This window comes from Zerene cesonia, chromosome 13 (genome assembly GCF_012273895.1).
Source record: "Zerene cesonia ecotype Mississippi chromosome 13, Zerene_cesonia_1.1, whole genome shotgun sequence".
Classification (NCBI taxonomy): Eukaryota; Metazoa; Arthropoda; class Insecta; order Lepidoptera; family Pieridae; genus Zerene; species Zerene cesonia.
Window position 1 is genome coordinate 9,855,723 of NC_052114.1, and position 16,605 is coordinate 9,872,327.

A 16,605-nucleotide genomic window follows, 5' to 3' on the forward strand; every position below is an offset into this window, starting at 1 on the left:
TCGTTCGTATCGTTAAAAATTTCTGATTCTACATTCGTAGCTTATTTTGGTATCTCTTACATGTGTGATGTTACTGTACACACACATACATCCATTCAAGTATTATTTCCACTTAACTATAACCTTTTCTTTTTAATATCTATTTAAGCCATTTCAAACCGATATAGTTACTTAATTAAAATAAGTTGAGCATGGCACATAAATAAGTCTGTATGTTTGACTAATGGTACGCCGTGTTACAGAAATAACATTTTGATTTGTTACTTCCAGCTTAGACATTTTTACACTATTCGACACGATGCGTTTTTTCTATAGCGTACGACTGTTATATCAAAATTTAAAGAACATTGGAGATTACAATTACACATAAAAATAATTTTGGAATCAATCCACCCTGTTGAACGAATACTATGTACTAGGAAATACGTTATTTTAGAGAATATGAAGGTATATTATTTTATGCAATATGTAATTTACATGTGCTTCTCAGATGTCTTACATGAAGTTTAACTTTGTAACGTTCGGTAATAGTTTTGTAAACCCAAGTGAACAATTAAAATTCGTGACTTATTGAAGTGAAACTTCTTTAGAATCGTTGTGATTTCAAACCTGATGCAACGGAAAAACGACAGGTAAGAGAACAAATACAAAAATGTGTAGAATGAAGCCGGCAAAGAATGAGACAGAAATATACATACTACGATTTACTGAAGTTTCACTTCAATCGTGTGTGAATCGCACACACACTTTTTTTTTATTTTTAGAATTTTCAATTTCCCGCTCAAATTTTGTACTTAACAAGCAATATCCCAAACAGATTTATCATCCGACACACCTAACACGACATATCGTGTGGTATAAACATCGTTCCGATGACTTATACAGGCTCAAAGGTTTGAGATTACATTTATTGGGTGGTCGGATTTAATGACTGTAATGCATTTTATTTTCACTCACACTTGACGCTCGTTAGGTCAAGGATCGGATGTTCTGGTTACGATATCGTGCGATATTTTTGATAAGCGCTTTGATTTATAGGGTTACGTCAGGTACTTATTGGAGTTATATGTCGGGATGTCTTTGGAAATACGTACATGAAAAGCTACTTTGGTTTCTTTGGTCTGTTTTCAACCGACTTCAAAATAATGAGATTTTCAATGTGACATAATTTTTTTGGCGCTGTTACCTCGGAACTTAATAATAATAATAAACGGGCACGTTTTTCGCAACTCGACGACTAGCGCCTATTTTGCGTGAAAGAAAAGGAGCAGTCAAAGCTGGAACCATCCCAGCTCCTCCATAGAGCTAAGCAGCTTGTGTGGGCTGCCGAAAACCTCAGGGAGGGACCTAGGACAACCAAAACCTCGGAACTTTCGACTGGGTGAAATGGGTTTGATGATTCTTCTTTTATTCGAAAGCTGGTACTTTCTGTGTGTTTCCATTAAGATTTTTGTTATTATTGCAAAAGATGTTACTTAAACATTGTTAAATTAATATAATATGAGTAAAAAAACACTCAAGTTTGCAGGAGATATAAAAATAGACTACAAGTGTATAAACTGTGATTGCTGACGATATATTATCATCATCAGCCCATACATGTTCCCACTGCTGGGACACAGGCCTCCTTGATGAGGATTTAGCCATAATCCACCACGCTGGCCAAGCGCGGGTTGGCAGATATCACTTGTCGTGGAACTTTTAATTCTTGGACATGCCGGTTTCCTCACGATGTTTTCCTTCACCGTATAATACGATATATTACAAATGGTTTAATGTTATTTAGATCCACACTTATTGAGACTTCTTTATTGAATTCTAAAATTGGATACTATATGGACAATGATTCTGATTTAACTATGATTGTTAGATTGTTTTTAATCCCACTTATAGAAATACCTAATTTAATACTATTGCTATAAGCTTTTTGTTCCTCATTCACAGAAGTAACTTTATACTGTGATGTAAGGTTGTTGGCAAATCATCATAAAACTGATCAACCGATTTGGTTGAAACTTGATAAGCAGTCGCCTTGAACAGATTGTGTTCTAATATACTTCAAATTGTCTGTATAATTTATATGGAAAGTAATATTATGATATTACTGTACCATTTATTTATTATGTGTGTCAATTTATATCTGGAAAGGTATTTTAGAGTAACTTACTATAAATGTTGATAATTTATTTTAGATTAGCAGTTCGTTCCGGCTTCGCCTGTGCATATATAGCCTGTGTCACTCAACGAAGTTGCAGCTTTCTAATGGTGAAAGAATTTTTAAAATCGGTCCAGTAGTTTTGAGTTTATCATTACAAACAAACAAAAATAATAAAATAAATAAATTCTTCCTCTTTATAATACTTATTAGGGTAGATTATAAATGACAAGTTATCTTTATCAATTTAGTTATCTTGGAGAAATGGTTCATGGCCAGTTGTTATTTTGAACATCTTTGTTTATATAAATTTATGCTTAGTTTGTTAATTTGGTACATGAATAGCTTTTAACTTATTCAGGGCCATTGTGGGTATAAAGTATAAACTAAGTAAAGGGTGAAGGAATCGAGTAAATAACAAGACAAATTCTTTGTACACATTTATTTCATATAAAATATATCACAGGTTTAAATACATTATGTACAAAATTACTACAAAGAACAATATTTGTATAAAAGACAAAACGCTTAATTGGCATCAGCTCATTATTTCAGTCTTAAAGAAATTAACATTTTTATTCAAGCGAGAAGCGTCTAAAATTATCAATTAATTATCCCAAAATTACAACTAAAACAATTTAAATACAGTTGCTGTTAGTTTAAAAGTAACAATAAATTAGTATAAAATTAAATTAAATTTGATTTGAATCAATTGTATAAAATACTACATGACTGATAAGACAGATACAATATGACGTTTATTGAAATATCATTTAATTGCAACAGGGGTTCAATAATATATATAACTCATATAATTAAATCTTTGCTTTCGTACAAAAACACAAGTCCACAGCGAATGTATTTACAAAGATGTTCAATCAATTTAATTATTTACTTTTGGAAATAAATCCTCTTTAACAGATTTAAAACGCGTTTTACTATTTATATTATTTACTTGACAGTTCGAACATTTCATAGCGAGCGTGGTCACGCGGAAACTGAATTAGAATCTGTTAAAAAAATCTTAAATTTCTTAATGTATAATACTCTTCATATTTACTCAGTTCATTTTACTAATTATTAACATTTTCCCGCCTACCTTATTAAGTTTTCGACATTTAATTAACAGTTGTCAGCTGCTAATATCAAATTTACTGACAAAGACTGACCAACGAATTACATAATAATAAATTGAATATCTGGTGATTTGTATAATGAATCTTTTATTATATTTATATGATTATAATAACCTATTTATTTCCTTTTAACATTTTGGAAATGGCATTAACGGACCACTTATAAATGTAAGTTAATAAATAAAATTGATATATGTATATGATATAAAGAACTGAATTATTAGATTTCGTATTAATATTTACTACATTGTCTATATTAATTGATCCAAATGCAAATGTTCTTAGCAATTTTCCATAATTTTCCATTCAATTTTGCTTACCACTTGCCCTGAAAACTAAACCTAATTCCATACAAATTAAACGAAACCATGTCGTCGGGCCACATACTAAAATAAAACACGATCAACAACATTTGAAGTAAAAAATTACAATATTTATTTAACAATAGTCAGGCATATTCTATCGCGGTAAGCGTCAGCGCCGGGCGGCAGGCTGACCGCAACGTCGACCTTTGACGGCGAGCGCGATGACGTCACCAGTTCAGCGAGCTGCGAGCATTCGCTCGAGTGTGACGTCATTGTTCGCGCTACGGATAGGGGGTGAACATATGAATTTAGATTAAGAAAATAGTATTGATTCTTATGTATGGCATTATAATGTTTAATGATAACCTAATGCAGACGTTGAAAAACGCCTGAACGCCTCCTTGGTACAGTGGTTAACGCGTGAGCGTAGAACCGAGAGGTCCTGGGTTCAATTCCCGGTGTGGACGCAAAAAAAAAATGTCTCGGTATGACAGGACACAGAAGGCTGATCACCTACTTGTCCCTAAAAGAAAATCGATCAGATATTTCTTAAACTACTATAATAAAAAAAAGAAAAGTAGTATTCTTATATGAAACATCCACATCAAACAATAAATTACAAAAATGCAACCGATTTTTTTTTAATACACCAATATTGTTTTCTTTATTGTGTTTGATTTTACGCGAGTATTATACATTTAGAAATTAAAAAGTTTTTAACGGATTTTAAACACGATAAAAAGTTTTTAATTTCTAAATACACCAATATTACTTACAGTTAGTGTAGCAGCTAGAAGCGGAGTCACCAGAGGGGCTGTAGGGCTTCATCTCATAGTGGTTACTCGAATGTTGGGTCCGATTACCGAATGGGGACGAATAGCTGAACAATTAGAACTGGTTTTAAACAATCCATATCTGTTTAATATCGTTACAAGGGTAGCACTTAAAATAAATTAAGATCGAGTGATTAAAAACATATCAAAATGTCATATAAAATAAATGTTTAATATGTATTTACTGTGAATTATTCAAAATAATCATTTAAGAATTAAAGAAAACTTATCACGACTGAATTTGATATATCTATAGACGACACGGAATATCGCCCGTTTTGTGTATTCGTGAGCAGAACTAGTTTTAATGAATGTTTTAGTAAAGACAAGAAACAATAAAGGATTAAATGTTTAATATTTGAACATTTATTTTTTCTAAGAATTAAATAAATACCCTTGTCTGGTTTAATAATGCGTAACGAAACCTAAGAACGAAATAAATCCCCTTTCCTGGGGGCAGTCTTACCTATTCCTCATCTGGGGCATATCATACTGATTGTCTGGAGCTTGCATCCAATACTCGTTGCATGTCCTGGTTAAATCCGGCCCCGTACTTCCTTTATCTCGAGAATATGTCTTCGGCATACCTGTATAACATTCTTATATATAAGTTACATTGGTTTTTTAATTACCTAAAGCATAGTCTGAATATATGCTTTTATTTATCAAGTACCCAATGTGTACAATTTTTTATATATTTATGTTTATAATCTAGTCTCTTTATCGTTTACATGATTCAAAAATAACAGTGGGCCCACAAAATAACCCTGAAAGACTCGTTTAAAACTAAACTGAACTAACTAGTTTTATTTTCGTAAACACTAAAACAGGGAATGTCAATGTATTAGCATTCAACTTTTATAATCTGTTTAATACAGCTGCGTATCATTTATGTAGATAAGGGCGAAAGCATCAAGGAAAAATATTATTAAATCTCTCGCTAAAGTAATTAACCACAAAAAAAAAAAACATACGCATAATAAAATCTTACCGGTTCTTGCTGCGCTATACCCAGGCCTGTTTCTGTATTTGCACCATACGTATAGTATGACAGCTCCCGCCGCTAACATGGCGACCGTGATACCGATGCCTACATAGAGCGTGAGGTTGTTCTTGTATAGATCTGAAAATGTCCCTATATCAATAAATATTTTGTTTTGAATGGTAAATTTCTTCCAAACGTCAAAGAGATCTTTACAAATGAAATTGGTTTGTTTCGGCGAGCCTGTTCGAAATCCGAAGGTTTAAATTCGAATGCTTAATATACAAGCCAGTTTTAATAAAATTCTTCCGAGACTCTAGAAAGAGTTTTAAAGGGAATAAAAGTAACAATTCTATAAAGTAAGAGACAGAAACAATGTTAAATTAAAAAATCACAGTTACTGTTGTTATTGTCCAATTAAAAGCTCTAAGGCATTTCTTGGTTTTTCACACCGACTCTTAATTGGCTATACTTATCTGAGAAGTGCATATAATGACTTTCCATTCCCACAGCATGAATAATTAATTATTTCACTGCATATGCAGTTTAATAAACTCGCATAATTGAATACTTAGAATATTTTCTTGTTCAACTTCCAAGAGAGACTTCATACGAGAATCTAAAACTGCTTATTTATGTATATTCTCTAACATTTAAAATAAGATTTTGTTCTAGTCGTGTATTATTGTGAACATAAAAATAATTGAAATTCAAATAGTTCTTGCACATTCGCAATAAACCATCCTCCTAATTATTTTAAAATATAACGTTTTTAATTGCCTATATTAATGCAGAGCATAAACTAGACCCATATTGAATGATTAGGAGTAAGAAATTGTGATAGTTCATATTTATTTTCTTAGCAGTATTAGTGTACGCATAATAGTAGCAATATGTATATTTATATCGGTAATTATATGTTCATTTTGCAAGGAATAAATGTTTTTTTCTATATTAATCACAATACTCACGTATACCACTAGAACACAGGCCGTCAACACACGCGGCATGCTGTAATGTGGACCCAGTACAGGATCCGATACATTGTCTCCGTCTTACACGGACACAATCCTCACCACAAGAAGACCAGGCACTCCAGGGTGACCAAGATCCTAGAAAAAATACTTCTTAAGCTAGAACTACGTAAATACTACGGCAATAATTGCCAGTTTTTCAACTTCAAGATTTTAGGCTTACTATCAAATAAAATGACAATAAATGTATGAAAATTGACACCAAAATGGGTCAAATTGTTTCGAATCGATGAATCGGCCATTGTAGTAGGAGCACCTGTGTCCTACCAGAAAATTGAATGTGTATTAAAACACAAATGTATTTTTTTTTTAATAACAACTTATAATTAAAATTGATTTGGAAACAAAATCTATTTTTGCATTTATATATACTCTTAATTAGTTATAACCAAACCAAAATATAAATGGAGAAAATCAAAAAAGTGCCTGTCACAATTTAAGATTTCAACGCCACCAATAGGGGCGGAGCAGTATATAAACTCATCCTTTTTAAATTAAAACGAACTATCATCCACAGTTTAAAAAAAAAACATTCTTACATAATACCAGACTCACCATTTTGACATCTGACACAATCGTCGTCATTCTGTGAAGATGGACCACGGCATGGGGCACCTCCGTTGGCTGGAGCCGGCTCTGAGCAGATCCTGGTTCTTCGTCTACCACTGCTCTGAGCACCACACCGACAAGGCATCCACGGAGACCATTCTGACCAACCGCCGTTTACTATACAGAAAGTTGTCTTTAAGAAAATGAGTAATTTATATATTTCTAGAAGTACCTACTTGTTTTTTTTGGTTCAAGATTATATCGTGATTTATTAAGTGTTTTTTAAAACCTATAAATATTTTTCTTTCTTCAAAAATCACTGCCCAAAAAAATTAAATGATACGAGTTTTAAAGGTGTAATTAGCGAAATAGATATAGTAACTGAATTCCATATTATTTTCTAAGGTACAAACCCGCCAATTGTAATAACCTTTCTGAATCGCAAATCAATCCCTCAAATTGAACCACAGCACCAATTAACGATGAATAAAAAAGACACCAGAGTATTAAAAACAACGAGTATTTGCTTACATTGTCATAGCAGACAATAGCCATCGGAGTTATGAAAACTTACCGTAGACAGACAAAACAGCGGTGTCTGACTCTCTTCGGCCAGCTATGTTCTCCGCTACGCATGTGTAGTTCGCCATATCCTGAACATTCACTACTGTTATAATGGATGGAACATTGAGAAAACATTCATTCTTTATGAATAGCTTGCATGTATATTTATTCATTTTAACTTTAAGAACCTTAGACAAGTGCATGTTATTTGTGATTTATATGTTAAAGTAATAAAGGTTTTTAATTTTTATTTTTATACGTATTCATGGTGTGAAAGGTCAGATGTTCAGATGTCAGGACTCACGGACTTAGGTTTCAATCCAATATTAGTCTTAACATAATGTAAATTAGTTTATACAAATACTTTATTATTTTTAATATGTTTCTTGCCAGTTCTCCTTTAGCCTATGTTCTAATCCAGACAGTTTATCTCTGTACAAAATTTTATACAGATAGGAGAGGCTGTCCTCGCGTGAAAGAGTAACAAACGTTCATACATCCACACATAGTACTTACAAACTTTCGTATTTATAATATTAGTATAATATATTATTACATGATTATAATACATCATACATCGATTTGTATTTTAGTTAGGTACCTGTAATTTAACTTTAGGCAGAACCAGCATTTCGTCAGTAGCATCCACAGGAACTCCATTCCTCATCCACTTTATGGTGGCGGGAGGGGCTGCTGGTGGTGGTATGCAGCGGAAGGTAGCCTGTCTACCAGCTTCGAGGGTCAGCGATTGGGGGTACTGTACGAATTGCTTCTTTATATCTGTGGAATAGAGGTCAATTTTATAATTTGGTAAGCAGTTATTGTCATTGAAATATTGATGTATATGTTTACATTATAATATACATAGTAGCATTCACCAAAAATGAGGTTTTAAACGTGTTACGACAAGACGTGTCAATTTAGGGTAAATTTTATTAGCAGCGTGTTAACGCTTTTATTAGCTTCACCTGCATTTTGTGAAGTTATTTGTAGGCTTGTATGTAATCAACTTCTTTCGACTCGATATCGACCCGATGAACGGACGGCTAAAATTCAAACTTTGTACACTTATCAAGAACTGGTGAGTGCAATAATTTCAAGTTAATTTTAATATCCTTATTGGGATCGCCGAGATAAAATAATTTCACACACTCAGACACACACATTAAGAGTTAAGCTGTATAAACGAAAGTGAGAGAAGTGAGGTAATCCCGTCACTAAAGCGTGTTTTGTTTTAGTTTTATTTACAGCAAATAATGTTTTGTATAGAAAGGTTGCAGAGATGACGGGCACGAGTGCTAGATGTAGGTAACCTTATCTTTATCAGTCACAGTTTTAAAAATTCCATGGCATAGATTTAAAGACATTAATTAGGCATAAACTAATGACACTATTAACGAGGTAGGTACTTATCATTTTTTTTATGATTATAGTAGTTTTTTTTAGTCATCATCCAAAATAGCAGAGCCCCGCGACATCGGTGACTCGTAACATCCATCAAACAGCAAAGTGCTCGGTTTAACGAGCGGAAATCATGTTTCCTTCATTTAATGGTTTCGTCTCACCCCACTAAGGGTTGTTTTAAGTGTCTTAACGGCTGAAATTTTGAGACAATGTTTGATCGTATCTCTCTATCTATCTGTATCATTTCGATACTTTTCTTGCGTGTATATTAGAGGATTTAGTGAACTTCCCGTTTCCTTTTCCTTACCCTTTCCAGTCCATTCCTTCTTTCCAGCCATCAATCCTCTCCTTATCCCTAATACTTAAAAGCGGCTAGGCACTATACCTCTGCGAATGTTCACGGGCGGTGGTGATCGCTCACCATCAGATGAACCTCCAGCTCAGTTGCTCGTTATGACATAAAAAAAAACTTTTCCATACAGTTTTCCATACATTTCAGTGTTCGCAAGACAGAACCAATTTAATGAATAATCAGCGTAATCTGCCCTGGCAGAAATTGATTTAAGACGCCATATTATATATACTATCTATACTAACGTATAGCTGAAGAGTTTGTTTGTTTGATAGCCCTTATGTCAGGAACTATTGACCTGAATTGAAACATTCTTGCACAGTTGGATATGTACGTGATCCCGGAGTGCCTTAAGCTATATATATGTACCACGGTCGAAGCTGGGGCAAACCGCTACTTAATAATAAGTTAAGCTATTATTAAATAATAGATACTTCCGTTTACACACGAAATATATTGATATGCTCGAAAAACTTAATTATTTTTTCTATATCATGGACAAAAAAAATCATCTCTTTGCGTGTAATTTTGTAATTTTGAACTACATTTCTCCATATAAACTGTAAATCACTAAAAAGCTTATCTCGGTTCAGGTCACTACTACAGAAGAGATTAAGCTCTTCATAATAAAAAATAAACAAAAATCGGTCAAGTGCGAGTCACTTTTACGATACTACGGGTTCCGTACACATAAACTAAAGAGCGAAATAAACATGGCCACCCATTCTATTTTTAACCGTGCCAACCGTTGCTTAACCTCGATTTTTTATCAATTATTGTCATGGCCGTTTCGTGAGACAAAGCCTGATGAGGAGACAAACGGACAGACAGGCGTACACACACATTGGGCAGATAAATATTATCAATAGAGACCCGTAACGGTACCCTAAAAATCGCTGTTTAATCAACCCACCATAAAAGGCATTTACACTCATCCCAAGATTCATCCATTAATGCATATTTTAATAAAATTATTCAGCCACAGAACTCGTAATACAGGTCTCAACCGTCAAAGCTACCCCCCGTAAGATGTTTAATATTGATTGCTTGTAAAATATCCATTTATATTCAGTTATATGCATAAGCTGTACTGGTAATTGGAGACCTTGCGATATATACTTTACTTTTAAATGTACTCAACCCTTAAAGAAATGAAAAGAAAGATGAAAAAGAAAATACATTTATTTGTACAAGGTAAAATTATAAACAATAATTTGATAAAGAAAAAGATAAATAAACCTCGTATAAACAGAAGATCCACTCAGTGTATAAGAGTCTAAGCCCATTAAAGGAACTTAGACTCTCCATTGATTTCAGTGGACACCACCCTGATCTATAAATACTTTTTTCCAATTCTAGAAAAATGTTAATTAGTAAGACATAGCATAAGAGAGAATTTTCGGCGTCCTCTCTTTTACAAAAAAAGTATGCGTTTTACAAAGAGGAGGTATTAATTAAAGATATATAGATACACTAAGTTGTATTAGCGTAAATATATTATATATACTTAATACGTGTGGATTTCATAATTTTAATGTTTTTTTTACATAATTGGATTCTTAATACTGAGTGAAACATGCTACTGATATTATAAACACGAAAGTTATTATATTTATTTATTTTTATTTAGTATTTAAACGAAGGCCATATTATGCCTTTAAAACGTAACTCTTAATATTCCTGCTCATTCTTCTTGGTAGAAGCGGCATCCGAAAAAATTGCGTTACTTATAACGACAAACCACTCAATACACAATTTACGATTTCATTTAACATCCTTTGAAATTTAATAAAATCAAATATATGAAATATAAAGCACATAAACCTTATAGATATATTGTAATTTTTTTATTCTAAAAAAACTAAACCAAATAATGGTTCTCAAGAAAACATACTGCAAATTCTATAGACATTACACACACAAAACAAATGCAACATTTCGTTTAATAATAAAAGAGATACGTATCAAGTTTCACGCCTCTATTCGATCCTGATACCAATCTTTGCTTTGTATACCGTCGGATGAGCACGCAGCTGCAGAATTAAGTTACCCAAACACTAATAAGGATATTATTGATGGTTTAACGGATTTAAAACGAGTTTAAAACGGCTTACGCGCACACTTGCTCATATATCTGCGTATTTGGCTATCGAGATTAGTAGTTATATCCCAAATAAATAAAATTAGACCTATAACATAGATAGAACATGGCTGTCGGTATCTCCATGTGCAATTGTGGACTTTATTCCGTTTACATTAGTTATTATATTGGTGAAGTCACTTTATAACGAAACTCTTCTAGAACATTCTAGACAAACATGAAACTACAAAATCGCTTATCAATTGTTTGGTTTGTGCCTCCAAATTAAAATCGCTTTAAATCCGCGTTACGTTAAGTAACAAGATACATTATCCGCTGTAATAAAAGATTTCGTATAGATATTGATCTCATTATGAACAAGATCGCAGCTGCTCGAAGAATCAAGTTTCTTTTCTTATACTTTACAAAGGCCCCTCTTTTTTATCGTAAAGGGGGTATAGAATTGATTTTTACATCGTATTTGTATGTATTTATTAAGACATTATGGCCCAAGTCATCGTTGTGCGGTAAGGACGAAATAAAATGTCCCAGATTTTATAATTTTTTAAAATTTAAAAATTTTATAATTTTAACTGTCTGGATATTTACCCTTTGGGTTCATCAGTGCCATAATACATATAACATTTAATTACAGCTAGGTACTACGTATTATCATCACCTACATATTATCCATTTGGTAATCGGTCTAGTGGGTCCTGAGATGAGCGTGTTCAAACAAACTCCTCAAGTTAATGTTATTTTTAACCCCCGACGCGAAAACAGGGGTGTTATAAGTTTGACGCGTGTCTGTCTGTCTGTGGCATCATAAGTCCCGAACGGATGCATTGATTTCAATTTAGTTTTTTTTGCATTGAAGATGACTTATGTACTAGTGTTCTTAGATATGTTTGATGAAAATCGGTTAAGCCGTTTAAAAGCTGTGGGGGGTGAAAGCGGGGTAGATTAACCGAATGTCTGCAAATATACTCGGATGGGGTCTCAAATAGCTTCGTTGTTGAGAAAGTTGGTTGTAATCTTTAGCCTACATATAGAAACAACGGAGGTGGGGGGTTTATTAAATTTGTAATTTAATTTTTAATTCAATACCTACATATGATTATAATAAACATTAGTGTAGAAAACAACCGAAAATATTATGAATGCGCCACATGCGAACTTAATTACTAACCACGTAGGCCGGAGTGAGCTGTCATCTTGACTGACAGTGATTTAAATGGCAAGCTGAAGCTACCTATTATGCAGACATTATAATATTTTGAATTTTATGGCCGCCTTCTTCATACAGTGGTAAACGGGTAAGCGTAGAAACGAGGGGTCTTAGGTTCGTTTCCCGGTGGGGACGCACAAAAAAAGATATGTCTCGGTCTGGCAGGGCACAGAAGGCTGATCACCTACTTGTCCATAAAATAAACGATTAGTGGAACACATATAATATATCATCTGTCCCATATCCCCGGGGTCACGGGAATTCATTTAAAAACTTTTGCTTACTTATATTTTGAATCTTGTATTTTATGAATAAAATAATAAAAAGTAAGTAAGCATATATATGGTTAAAAAAATTAATTATTTTAATTATTAATTAAAAAGCATGCTTTAGTAATAGTATGAACAAAATTGTCTCTCTTGTTCATATAAGAGAATAATTTTTATTGTGGGAGTCGAGCACGCTTCGGCACGAATTGGGCCAGCTCGCACCGGGGAAGTACCACACCCCCACAGAAAACCGGCGTGAAATAGTGGCATGCCACTGTGTTTCGTACGGTGAGTGGGGGAGCCGGAGGCCCGTTTCCTTTTCCTCACCCGTCCCAGTCCATTCCTACTTTCCAGTCGTTAATCCTTTCCTTTTTCCCTTACCCCATAAAAGCGGGCAGCGCATTCACAGAGGTACTACCTTTGCGAATGTTTATGGGCGGTGGTGATCGCTTACCATCAGGCGAACCACCAGCTCAGCTGCCCGCTATGACATAAAAAAAAAAAAAAAAAAAAAAAAAAAATAATATAACGATAATATATAGACGTAAGGAAAATATTTAATCCTGGCGATTCGTGAGTCACACTCATAAATACAAGAGAATCCGCCACAAAATATCTATAACAAACCTTACGCACAGCAGCACTATAATAGACTCGTAACAAAGAATGTCATTAGCACATTAGTCTCAGATAGTTAAAAATAACTTTCTATCAATAGCGACACAGTAGGTAGCGTCTAAGAAAAAACTCGCCCTTTTAATAATTCATTGTTACGTGGGGCGCAGACAATGACTGCGTGCTTAATTGTCTTTTGTTTTTGCTCCTTTTCTATAATATGTTAATGTTCCCTTATTTTTAATATACTTCACTTGCTGTAACCCGCGACGTCACTCACGTGGAACGCGGATAAAAAGTAGCCTATGTACTAATCCAGACTTTAATCTATCTATCATACAGATACGATAAGATGTCTTCGCGTGAAAGAGTAGCATAGCAGTACTTCCATACAGCCATCCATACTTAAAAACTTTCGCGTTTATAATATTAGTAGGATATTATGATGACTGCGTGGGATGATAAAAGGAGATGAGATTGTTTTAAACTGATTTAAATTGCGATTTATTACTGTAATGTAAATGGGGATGAAATCTGCATGTATCGAACATATAAGCTTATAAGTATTTGAGTGAGAAATTTCAAAATCCGTTTCGTTAATTGTTGTGGGTTACAAATAAAAGATTAATGTTAGGAATTAGTATGCCTACTAAGCGCATGCTTAGTATAAGTACGTGTTACAAGTACGAAATTAAAGTAAGTTAAATTAAAATTTGAGGGCATTATGGAAAATTTATTATATGCGAGATGTATACTCACATGCATACTCAATAAACGCCGCCTGGCTCCGGATCCGGCCTTTGCTATTCCACGCGTAGCACTCGCACCCGAATTTCCCGCCGAAATAATCATCAATTTCATTCCTCGTCACATTTAACTCAGCCTCGACAACCCTGACTCCATTATGCGGGTCCACGTGTTCCAATTGCACTGTTTTCTCAACCCTAACGTCGTTACATTTGAAGTAGACTTGTAGTGCGTTGGCAGCCCTGCACAGGAGGGTCGCCGGTTTAGTGCGCAAAACGTAGGAGTTTTTTGGCTCTAGCAGGAATATCGGTCGGCCGTCTGTCGTCTCGTCGTTTTCAGGTATGGGGATGTAATCGTCCTCTTCGACATCGTGCTTGAAATCCGAGAGGTAGGGGTCAAAGTTCAACAGACCGTCTGGATGGATGTACTCCGGCCGCGTTTCTTTTTCCGTCGTTTCCTCTGAACCTAGAACAATTACACATAACCAGTTGAACAATGTCAAATACGTCATAATCCTACTCCTACTAATATTATAAATGCGAAAATTTGTAAGGATGTGTGTGTTCTTTCACGCAAAGACTACTGAACCGATTGCAATGAAATTTGGTACGTAGACAGCTAGATAACTGGAATAACATAAAGGCAACTTTTTATACCGACATTCTTACGGGATACGGGCGCAGCTAGTTATATATATATTTCATCTTTGCAAAACGCCGTTTCGCCAGACACTACTTATTTACTATTAAGAAATTGCATCTATTCAACTTATATATTACTAGCAGTCCGCCCCGTCTTCGCCAGTACGGATAATATAGTGTCCAGCGCCAAGGAGTACATATCCAACAGTAAAAGAGTATTTGAAATGTTTAAAAAAATGGTTCCTGAGATTAACCGGATCAAGTAAACAAACTCTTCAATATTTTAATTTCATAGAATATCGGATCGTTTAATGTTATAAGCTGAACCGGCAAACGCTGTTCTGCTTTACTCTTATCATTTAGGGGTATGAAAAACAGATGTTGGCCAGTTCTCAGACATACCTAATATGCACACAGAATTTCATAAGAATCAGTCCAGCCGTTTCGAAAGAGTTCTAAAGAGAGAGTAACTAAAATTTAATATATATTAGATATCGACAATATGCAATATACTTTTTGTCGGTGTTCGGCTTTTACCATTAGGAAAAAAATGCCTTTTTTGTTAATGTTATTATTATTTCATCATATATTTGTCTAAAGAATTAAATTAACAGTAATAAACGATCATAGTGCTGTCTGGTACCGAATTATAGAAAGCTTGTCTGCGTTTAAAAATTTGAAGCCGAATTTCAGAAAATCATTGAAAATCATGTGGTTTCGTTGTAAATTTTAGTGGTTTGAGCTGGCTAGCTGTGTGGTCAAGAGTTCTTCGTTACACTAATAACCAGTTACTTTTAATTTTCGTAATGAGAATCGCAAAATAACACGATTTCAAAGCTATAAACTTATGTTTTATAATTCATTATATTCATAAATCAGTTGAATTAACATTATCAATATTTGATCATGAAATATCTAATTGGTAATAAAGAGACACAATTCTAATCCTTAATTGTGAAAATTATAAATGAAAACAAAAACAGAGCTTTATTTGTAAAACATCTAAACTGTGTCAACTATAAAGCGTTACAACAAATACACTAAGATTGTATAATTTTGAATCAAACCAAGACTGAATAGAGGTGCTGAAAAGAGCAAAGACTAATGATTATTTAATTATTCTTTGAAGTCTTACAGAATTTCTAGAGGTAATTGAAATAACCAAAGACGAATCAAAACAAGCCTTACCTCCATTTGTAACTTTTCCTATAGAAACACTCATTACAAGTATAATTCTAAACACATATCTTTCAACACACATCACTATAGACATACACATAAACAAAAACAACACAAACACTATGACATCCTATCACCAAAATCCGATAACGTAATTTCGACGCGAAACACTAAAACGACAACACGTCCATCCCCCTTGAGAGCCCGAGGCGTACTAAATTTTTATTTATCATTTCATTCATTCCTGATTCCTCATTGATCCTATTGTTGTGTGTGTAGCGTCATGGTTCATGTGTGTACAATCATGGCATCCTAATTTATACTCAAAGGAATTTGAAGTAATAATTATTACACTAAGAACTTTATAAGCTTTATCGGATTACGATCAGTTTATCACTGATGGTATAATCTTTCAATTTAATTGAGGAAATTATTAATTTTCTCTCGAACATTTCTTGTTTTTGTACAGTTTAAGACTTAATGGTTTATAAGTAGGCTATTGATAATCTCTAAGCAATTTATTTCTTATTTA

At 33.8% G+C, this 16,605-nt stretch overlaps 1 protein-coding gene across 1 annotated transcript; it reads right to left on the reverse strand.

Annotated features, from left to right (window-relative positions):
• Positions 1-2,621: 2,621 nt before the first annotated feature.
• LOC119831462 (netrin receptor unc-5-like) lies at positions 2,622-16,283 on the reverse strand. The gene is made up of 10 exons (XM_038354809.1): positions 16,083-16,283; positions 14,266-14,718; positions 8,160-8,338; positions 7,569-7,647; positions 7,001-7,171; positions 6,383-6,523; positions 5,421-5,552; positions 4,896-5,016; positions 4,373-4,476; positions 2,622-3,877 (listed from the first exon to the last, which is right to left on the reverse strand). Exons 1-10 carry the CDS (start codon positions 16,171-16,173, stop codon positions 3,726-3,728), a joined length of 1,623 nt encoding a protein of 540 aa, XP_038210737.1. The 5' UTR covers positions 16,174-16,283; the 3' UTR covers positions 2,622-3,725.
• Between the last annotated feature and the right edge of the window lie 322 nt (positions 16,284-16,605).

Coding starts and splice junctions, on each gene's coding strand:
- LOC119831462 (XM_038354809.1), bottom strand. CDS start 16,173: ATGTGTATGTCTATAGTGATGTGTGTTGAAAGATATGTGTTTAGAATT. Junction 8,339..14,265: donor GGCGTTTATTGAGTATGCAT/GTGAGTATACAT, acceptor TCTATTCCACAG/ATATAAAGAAGCAATTCGTA. Junction 4,477..4,895: donor ATGCCCCAGATGAGGAATAG/GTAAGACTGCCC, acceptor CTAATTGTTCAG/CTATTCGTCCCCATTCGGTA.